Raw genomic sequence first — 10236 nt, forward strand, 5'->3', positions numbered from 1 at the left:
CAAATTGCGCTTTGAATATACTTGTTTTCTTCATTGAATTGATGCCCACAACTTTTTTCGTGAATCATATAGGCTGTGTGACTGACTGAGCATTTCAATTGCAACTTAATCGAATATGATCGACAAAAAAAAAAAAAAAAATCGAATATGTGACCAGCAACCACGTGCAAATAGTATGGATTGACCAAAATGAAAAGGAGTATGGATTGACCACTGACGTGGCACGGTTTCCAGGCTCTGAAGAATTGGTCCACTACTAGGGTTGAGAGTATAGGGCATTTCCGTCAACACGGTCCAAAAAAATAACGACCATGCAAACCCCCAGAGTTTCTCTGTTCCTCGTAACTGACTCCCCAATTAACTAACAAGCTTAATTACTGAGTCCACAACCTCTCACGGGTTGCCACGTAGCTAGAGTGATGCCTTTATATATAAACGAGACAGTAACCTAATTCGCTAGTTTTACAGTTACCATCAAAACATATATTACATACTTTTACGTATACGTACATATATACGATACGATGGCGACCGTAGCTGCTGCTCCTCCCGTTCCTACTACTACCAACAATAACACCGAAACCCACAAGAAGAACAGGATTCAGGTTTCCAACACAAAGAAACCTCTTTTCTTTTATGTTAATCTCGCTAAGGTACACACTTTCTTCTTTAGTTAATTACTTTCACTTTAATTAATTAATTACTTACTACTTAATTATTGAAATTTTACTTTTCTCATTTTGTTTTATATGCTATGATCGATGATGGGATGGGATAGGTGAGTCTACTCGAAATAAGAAGAAAAAAAATAAACCAAACATTTACCCTTCAAGAGAATTGGGGCATATTCTAATTATAATTGAGTTGATTGATGTCGAACCACCTAAATTTTGTCTAGTGAACTCTTTTTATACAAAACGGCTGTGCTCAAAACGGCTTGTATTTATATTCACTCATATTTAAAAAAATGTGTTAATACATAATAATTAAATGTGATTACTCACATAAAGATGTCTTCATATAAAGAAGATAGCTAAGATATTAACACATGTTATGTTAAATAATTTAATTAAATATAACAAATCATCTAACCATTCTCAATTATTATTTTTACTTTAAAATATCTCTATTGAATAGTCACCATTAAATTTTTGTTAGTTTAGAATAATTAAGTATATATATATATATACTATGTGCATACTAAAATTCAGTGATCAAATTAATTATCATATTATTATATATATTATTTAACTTATTTTTAATATATATTTTATATTTCACTATATATTTCACAACATGGATGAAGATGTATATATGTCGCCCCACTTATCTTTGTGCGTGTAATAATGTCACGTTGTTCTAAACTTTTGATTGAACCATCTTCACTAATTTGAATTATCCATTTAGCTAAATCTAATCAAATTCTTGGTTAAAATGGTGCTGTGAGTAAATCTCGCACACTGTCTAGAAAAACAATGTTTAATCTAGATAGCCTTATTAGTCAGTTAATTTTAATGATTAATTAAGGTGCAATTATTATAAATATTGTTGTTTGATGCAGAGGTACATACAGCAGCACGATGAGGTTGAGCTCTCTGCTCTTGGAATGGGTACCGCTGTTCACTCAAAATTATTATATTTTTTTTTCATTCATTATTACTTAGTTATTAATTAACTAGTTTCTGACATCCTTTAACTAATTATAGCGCTGGCAGCTTTTGTTATCTCTTAAGTGTTGTTATTGCCTATTATTAGTTTGAAGTAGTATCACTTGAATTCATGGGAATAATTAACATTGGTGATATAGCATCCAAATATTTCTCAATCTATTAAAAAAATGTTATGCTTGCACAGCTATAACTACAGTTGTCACAATAGCTGAGATTTTGAAGAACAATGGACTTGCCACTGAAAAGAGTAAGTCTCATAATTTATTATTACATTTTAATTTTGGTTATATACATGTAGTTGTGCTAATCAATTTAATAATCTTGGGATGATTCAGAAGTTTTGACCTCAACAGTTGGCATGAAAGATGAGAACAAAGGTCGTCTGGTCCAGAAGGCAAAGGTTAGTTTCAAAAGGAGTGGATCTTCAATTTGCTCAATGGCCAAAATTGCAAAGAACATATTTGTCTTTCGAAAACAAAAAAAATAATGATGTCTCAATAAAAAAAAAGTTTATCTTGTATGATTTTAAAATAGGGGTAACCAATTATAACTTTTTCCCATAAAAATTTCCTACATGTACAAAAGAACTAAATGTGTCACATTTTACTCTTTAATTGATAGAGACAAATTGATCCAATAAATAATTCATAAGAGATGAATCTGTTAAAATTGATTATATGAATTAAAGGACATCGTACTAAAATTTACTGAGTTTTATCAAATCTCTTATAGGGTAGCCAAATAAGTTATCAATTTTGTCAATTACATAAAATAATCAAGTTGTAAAATTTTTTTTCTTTCGAAGAATCAAAAACAAACACACCCATATTAAGTTCAAAATTTTCCTGGGTGATTTATATATTCTTGTTGGTATTTGTAGATTGAGATTGTGCTGGGGAAATCTGAGAAATTTGATAACCTGATGGTTGCTGCCAACACAAGTGAATCACATCAACCAGCTGGTAATGATGACAAGAAATGACAAATATATATATATATATATATATATAGAGAGAGAGAGAGAGAGAGAGAGAGAGAAAGAGAAGAGAGAGAGGAGAAGAGCCATGTCAATGTGCAAGTACTTGTAGCCAAATATATGTCTGATTCTTTTTGTACTGGGTATTATTATTTTTCTTTTTTCTGCATCCATAGTAGAAGTAAATAGGGGGAGTAGATTTTATAGATAACTATTGCTTCAATTAAAAAGGGTCGTGAAGCTGCATATTTTCCATTATCACCTTTAAATTTATTTTCCCTTCACTGCACATATATGACGATAATGATCATTATTACATGATTCTTTTAATGATTTGTTATCTCAGATTCTTTGTTAGTCTCGTTTAGATATTCCATATTCCATCTGCTATACAATATCAATTATTTTTAGATAATACGAAAACATAATCATAACAATGAAATGCAACCATTTGCAACAAAGGTCAATTGCTTGGTCTCTGACTCCAACAGTTTAACATTTGCACTTTGCTTGTAATACCAAATTCTCATCTTTCAATCAAATTTAACACTTTAACATGACAAAAAGAACTTTAACACCGGTAATACAATGACTCGGAACACGGAAAATCGATTTTAAATGGTTGGAACTGATTTTTAAGCTCAAAACTGATTTTATTTTATTTTATTGTTTTTCTTTTTAAAGAAGAAAAAAAGCATACGAGACAAGTTGCCCTTCTACTTTGTTGTTCTTGAGTTTAAACCAAATTCAAGTAAGTAAAATAAATCAAGAGAAACTAGCTTAATAAATAAGCAAGGGATGAGACAAAGCAACTTAAATATTCCATCAACTTTTGTGGTATATAAATTCCCAACTTGGCTATTAGATCCCTTCAACCATATGTATCTCAATTTATATTTGCAACATTATCTCTATGACAAGGAAATACTGCTTGACATTTGGGCAAATCAACTTCACCTATTAATTACATGTAATATTGTCTATGTGCAGTATTGTAATAAAAATGTGACGACATCTAAAAGGGATGCATTGCACTATATCCTTTATGCATAATATTTCCAAAATTATGTACATATAAACTATAATTACTTTGGATTGATTAAGCAACTTCTTTGCCATTACGCCATGAGTTTATATAATGTGCTACATGGCGTCATGGTTGCAGGCATTCAGCAATATTGGTGCCTTCAAAAGGAGTTAATTTTAATTTTTCATAAAAAAAATAAGCTTTTGCAAGTTCAAAATCATAACCTGAAGTGTCCAAAATCCCTTGGGACCCTAGGCATATCATAAGTTGCTGATATTCATACACTTGTAAACACCTCCAGATGCTTACTTCAAAAGAAGGAAACCAATAACATTAAAAATTCTCATCACATAAAACTAAAACCATACATGTGTAAGATCAGAGGTAGAAGAAGGCTGTTGAAAATGAGATGATTCAAATCCGAATACACTATTGAATAATACTCTAATTATTGAGTTTTCTAATTATTGAGTATATACATAGAAAGTTTCAGAAATAAATTAATTCACATTAATGTCAATTAAATAAAACACATCATTTACTTGCCAATTTACTAAGCTCCCAATCCTAAGAAAACACTAATGCAACAAGAGAGAATAAACCTCAGATGGGAGCTGCACATGTGGTTCTAAAGTGGCCTGTTTGATTGCAACGACTACAATGCACCACACGCTTGACACGGCCGCGGTCCTCCGCACGAACTCGCTTCTTCCTTGGTCGTCCAGGTGGTCTGAGTGATTTAGGAGGGTTAATGACAACTTCAAGAACGTTGGTTGCATTGGGATCCCCTTCAGACAATTCCTTCCACAAAGACTTATCAGGAATTGGGTGAATGGTTTGGGAATATGTCTTCCGGTATGTTGCAATTGTAAAACAGCTCTCCGTGAATCTGTGGACATTCTGCCTGCAGGAAAGAAGTGCTGCCACTGCATGCGCACAGGGCAAACCATAGAGCTGCCAACCACGACAAAGACAGCAACGATTCCTAATATCAACTATATTCGTTCCTTCATGAGATATAACTTCAAATTCAGCTTCGTTTGCACGAAGAACCTGATATGTACGAGCATGTTCAAGAGCCTCTGCAACACGTCTCTCAGCAGAAGGTACAAGTATTGATGTCCACTGCATGCTGGTCTCTCGCCGTTCATTAAACCAAGTCATTAGCTGCCTTCTGATGCATTCCATCATTTGAATTATGGGAAGCCCGGATGCCTCCAATATCCAAGTGTTCAAAGATTCAACAATATTAGCTGTCAAATGACCAAACCTTTGCCCCTCAAAATATGCGGTAGCCCACAGTCGGGGGGGAATTCTTCGAATCCAATATGCAGCATCTTGTGATATCTCTTCGATCTCCAGAACTTTTGCTTCGAATTCAATCACAGTAAGTGCATTGGCTGCTTCCCATAACAGATTAACAAGCAAGGTGTTATTAAATTCCTTCCGAAAGCTGTCACTCAAGTGACGCATACAAAATCCATGGAATGCTGTGGGAAAATTGGCTTCAACGCCATCAACAATTCCCTTCTGTCTGTTAGACAGAATTGTAAGCCTTGGCATGTTTTCAGTGTTAATCTCAAGCAGGTTGTGAAGTTCAGACAGAAACCACATCCAATTATCATCATTCTCCTCATCAACGACACCAAATGCCAAAGGAAAGAGGGCACCGTCACCATCAAATCCAGTAGCAAGAAGTAAGGTACCGAGATACTTGCTTTTTAAATATGTTCTATCAAGCCCCAAGAGTGGCCGACAAGCATTTAAAAAGCCATATATACAAGCTTGAAAGGAAATAAAGAGACGTTGGAAGCAATTCTCAGTGGGACTTCCATAAACAGATGCAATACTGCCGGGGTTTGTGCGTTTCAATTGTTCGCAGTATTGTGGAAGCAATCTATACCCTTCTTCGAAAGAACCACGCATTGCAGCCATGATACGCTCCTTGCCTCTCCATGCCTGCTTGTAAGATAAGGTGATACCATGAACCCTATGGATCTCTTCCAATATTTCCTTTGGCTTGCAATTAGGGTTTTCTTTCAGCCTTTGCTCCACAGAGTTAGCGACCCACTGAACTGAGGCTTGTTGATGGCCAAGATGAGCGATTCCTCCACATGTATGATTCTCATGGATGGTCCTAATGGTAAATGTTGGAACCCCTGGGAGCTTGGCCGCATGAATGCGCCAAGGACAGCCTTCACTTGCACATTTAGCAGTAAAGCGGGTCTTGTCGGATTTTATGGTTTGCATCTCAAAGTGCAAAGCAATTGCTGCATCCCTCAATGCCCTTCGACAACTCTTCACATCAGGGAATTCTTGCCCGACTGAGAGTTCATAAGTGGGATTTACAGCAACTACACGAGCCTGAATTACAGGAGTAGATAGCATAAGCTGGGACTGTTCAATATCCATATGATCGGCAGATTCAATGCCCATTTCCGTGTTCTGAACCACAGTCAGGGCTGTGTTCTCATCAAATTCCTGGTTCTCAGAAACGGTCAAATCATTGTTCTCTGATAGTACCAATTCATGGTTATGCTCAGGAAGGGGTAACTCCCGGTCATCATGCTCAGGTTTGTGATCCATGGAGAGTTCATGCTCATGCCCATAACTGTGACCATGCTCGCCTTCTTGATCATGGGTCTGTCCCATCTCCAACCCATGGTCTTGGTCGTGGGCATTTTCCAGACCAAGTTCATGATCATGACTTTGCCCCAGATCCATGTGATGCTCATGGGCAGGCCCCAGTTCCAATGCATGATTCTGGCTCAGGTCCATATTATGATCATGGCCCATCACTAATTGCTGGTCATGGCCAATTGCTAAGTTATGATTTTGACCAAGCATCAAATCTCGATTAGTCATTAACGATATCAATGATTACTGCACAAAGTATAACAAGGGCCGAGACACTGCCTGCAAGATCCTGTAGATACTATGGAAAAGTCAGATATACCATATCAACCATATGTCCAGAAACATTAAAATTCCTGAATTGCATGCATCACAAGAAAGCTACAACAGGAACAAAGTGTAGATAATTCATATAACCGTGACACACAGAATACCAAACATGTTAGGTGAGATCTGTAGGCAGAAGATGTAGCAAACAAATAGAAGGGCAGGTAATGCAGTATCAATTACACAAATGAACATATTTTTCTTTCCTTTCTTCAAGTACTCCCACCTTCTGTACATATTAATTGGACAGTTTCATTTTGGTGGTATGTACATGCAACAGAATCATGTGAATTTTCTAAGAAAACACAGCAAATAAATTGCTCCAATAATTAAAGATTACAGTTAAACATACAAACATGAAAGAGGAGCTAGCCAAAGTTAGCAGGTTATACTACTATCACACATTATAAATCATAAATTGCATAATGCAAAATCTGCTAATTACAGATTTACAATTGCACAGCCGGAATTTCAAACCCACACATCCATGCCCAAATAGACTCGATATCCATCCACAAACATTCCATTCACACTTCAGTTACTTTATAAATTTTGCCAGAAACTGAGATTAAAGTCACCACTCTCCAAGGGGAAAGAAAAAGGCACCGAGCTTGACTTAAAATCTCCGATTAACTATAATTAAGTAAACCTGTAAACAGAAGTTAATTATACTTAAGAAAAAGGCGGACAGTTAATAACACTTTGAAAAAAAAATAATAAACTTTCATAAAGCACAACACAAGCGGAATTGAATTGATTGTCAAAACGTACAACTCGGTAAAAACACAAGACACAATAAGATAACCATTATACATATAAAGAGTAGTTCGATAACAATAAGAATAACAGTGAAACTACCTGAAAGCTTTCACCTTTTTCCAGAAACACGAACACGAAGTGAAGAATGTTGAGAAAGGCACTACAAGAAGGATTCGGAGAACTAGGAAACGGATCAGATAAAGAACATGGGTTTTGCAATGGAAGGAGGAAGAAGAAGAGGAGGAGGGATTTGAAAAGGGAGGTTTAAAAAGGGGAGAAATTTGGCGGGGAAGAAGTGGAGAAAATCGGAATTTAGGGTGAAAAAGGTAAGGAGAGGAGAGGAAGAATTGGAATTAGAAGGGTAGCAGAGGGATCGGCTTCTCAGGGTTGAGAAGGGAAATACAGGTTTGAGGCTAACCACACAACGAGGGTATTTACGTCAAAGGACTTTGGTTTCCGGAACACTGTGACTCTATTGCCCATCCCCCTTTAATTTAACCCTCTTTTTTTATTTTTTATTTTCACAATATGAATTCACTTATTAATATAATCTAATGTGGTAGGAGATTACGGGATTTATACTAAAAAGATATCTTCATTCATAATGTTGTTGTTAGTTTGCTAAAAAAGATTTTATTTTCCGTTTCAATTGATATGAATGGATAATTTAAAATATACTAATTATTTTATTCGATTTTGATATTTGTATAATTTTTGAAATGCACGCAGTAATTTCAGCTGTAATTTAAAAGCACTCTAAATTTATATAAAAGTTTTATAGATATTAATTAAAAAAGTTTAATATAAACATTAAATTATGTATTTAAATTAAATTTTAATATACTAACAATATAAAAAAATTTATTTAATTATCTAATCAAATTTGATTTTTAAGTAATAAAATTAAAAATTAATTATTTTTATTAATGTAATAATATACCATTAGTCTTTTTAATCAAACTTAGACTTTCATTCATTTCATGTAACAGAATGGTTACAATAGTCCAAATTTGGACAACTAATAAGAAAGCAAAATAAAAAAAATCCACTCTATTTTTAAAACAAACTAGTGTATAAATTCGAGTCCAATACGAAAAAATTCATAAAAATAAAAAATATTTATATTTTTAAATATTTAAATGAAACACTAAAACAACTACTATTATAAAAAGTTTATAAATTTATTATCAAAATAAAAGTTTAACATAAAAATAGTGAGTAATCATCATTTTACACTTTTTTGAAGTGAAATAATTATTCATTGATTTTAATATAGAATTTAAAATAAAATCAAAATATTCACATTAAAATCCTATTTTTTTTAAAGACTTCTCTATAAAAAATCATTGATAGTTGAATTTATAGACATTCCTACGTGATTCATGAGTAAAATTTTTAAACCTCTCTTGCTTTTAAAACAAACTATTATTAATTGTCATAGCAAAAGATATTATTATAGGGAACTGTCTTCATTGAAATTTAGCTGGGCCGATTTTATTTGTTGGTATCATATTCATTTTTAGAATTAAAGCAATATGACCAACGTTGTTACCCGTTAAGACTTCACATTCTATAACATGATTTTCAAGTTTCCTAATTTGTAGCCTTGTACCGTTACAAAGACCACTAGATTGGTCAATATTTCTCAGTAACATCACCAGAACACCAATCTTGAGTATTAATTTATGTGGAGAAAAACCAAAGCAATTTATGATATTCAATAATTCAGGATCATAAATATATAGTTGACTCTCCATATTCCCTTCATCCACACAAATTAAATCCAAACTAAGATATAATTTTTCTCCTCCAGGGATGATAGCCATTAGATGGTTGTTGACCTCTTCAACGATGTTCAGTGTGGAAGCCAGTATAGTTCTTGCTTTGAAAAAATTCTTTGAAGGCATGTTTTTCAAAATATTTGGATAAAAAAATGAATAAACTAATCAAATGTCTGGTCCGAAGTAGGAAAAACAATATCTTCTGGAAGACATATCTCAGATTCACCATTTATATTGTCACTTATTAGATCATTACCAACTTTCAATAATCACTCACCAAATTACTTTGTCTCATTTTAATTTGAAGTAGTTGTCCCTACAGAAAGTCTCATATTTTTTATTAGTTTGAGCACCTCACAAAACTTCCAAAGGTAAGATGAATTCACAGTTGAATGAATGATATCTTGTCTCGATCCTCGTAGAATGATAAGAAAGATTTCTTTAAAGTCTCCACCTAGTACAACCACTTTTTTTCTAAAGGATAAATCTTTGTTATACATTGGAGAAAACTTCATGATATCACCCAAGATTTATTAAGTACTTCATAGCAGTACCTATTAATCATTAGAGCCTCAACCTAAATTATAAGTTTGGCTTTCAACAACAGCATTGCTTGAGGGAAACCAAGTTTGATGTTACATACAGAATCCTCAATTATATTCAGTGGTATTTTGAACCTTGAGTGTGCCATTCTTCCATTGGGAAGAAGTAAAGATACAATTCCACTTGAAGCAATGCTTAATACAATATCATCCATTGAATGAATTTTAGCAGACATAAAGTTTTAGAGAAATGTTATTCCAATACCCCCATGACTATACACAAAGAAAAAACCCTTCCTCACAATATAAAATTGTAACAATTTTATCGAATGCATGTTTCTGTTTAGGTGTTACGATGGCCAACATGTCTGAGGCAATTTTCTTTAACTCATCCCTGTTAAAGTTTAGTTCTTTCCTGATAACCCTTTCGGTTAACAAAGAACTATCAACTTCAGTTGCTAAAGGCATAGGAGGATAGTCTTCTAATATTTTACCATAGGAATGTAAGATCTTGTCTGTA

General features: G+C 33.8%; 2 protein-coding genes across 5 annotated transcripts; one reads left to right on the forward strand and one right to left on the reverse strand.

The window, feature by feature from the left end:
- Positions 1 to 347: 347 nt before the first annotated feature.
- Positions 348 to 2976, forward strand: LOC112712990 (uncharacterized protein At2g34160). Its single transcript, XM_025765807.3, has 5 exons — positions 348 to 653; positions 1562 to 1610; positions 1855 to 1917; positions 2006 to 2070; positions 2551 to 2976. Exons 1-5 carry the CDS (start codon positions 525 to 527, stop codon positions 2650 to 2652), a joined length of 408 nt encoding a protein of 135 aa, XP_025621592.1. The 5' UTR covers positions 348 to 524; the 3' UTR covers positions 2653 to 2976.
- Positions 2977 to 4083: 1107 nt separating this feature from the next.
- On the reverse strand, positions 4084 to 7861 carry LOC112711004 (uncharacterized). Of its 4 annotated transcripts, none has more exons than XM_025763514.3 (3): positions 7493 to 7861; positions 7088 to 7283; positions 4084 to 6599 (listed from the first exon to the last, which is right to left on the reverse strand). In XM_025763514.3, the coding sequence occupies exon 3, from the start codon at positions 6536 to 6538 to the stop codon at positions 4277 to 4279; it is 2262 nt and encodes a 753-aa protein (XP_025619299.1). In that variant the 5' UTR covers positions 6539 to 6599; positions 7088 to 7283; positions 7493 to 7861; the 3' UTR covers positions 4084 to 4276. The 4 variants fall into 4 exon arrangements, with proteins under 4 accessions (XP_025619299.1, XP_072059092.1, XP_025619296.1 ...); XM_072202991.1 differs by having other exon boundaries at positions 4084 to 6608; XM_025763511.3 differs by lacking the exon at positions 7088 to 7283 and having other exon boundaries at positions 7493 to 7859.
- Positions 7862 to 10236: the final 2375 nt, after the last annotated feature.

Source organism: Arachis hypogaea, chromosome 9, assembly GCF_003086295.3.
Source record: "Arachis hypogaea cultivar Tifrunner chromosome 9, arahy.Tifrunner.gnm2.J5K5, whole genome shotgun sequence".
Lineage (NCBI taxonomy): Eukaryota > Viridiplantae > Streptophyta > Magnoliopsida > Fabales > Fabaceae > Arachis > Arachis hypogaea.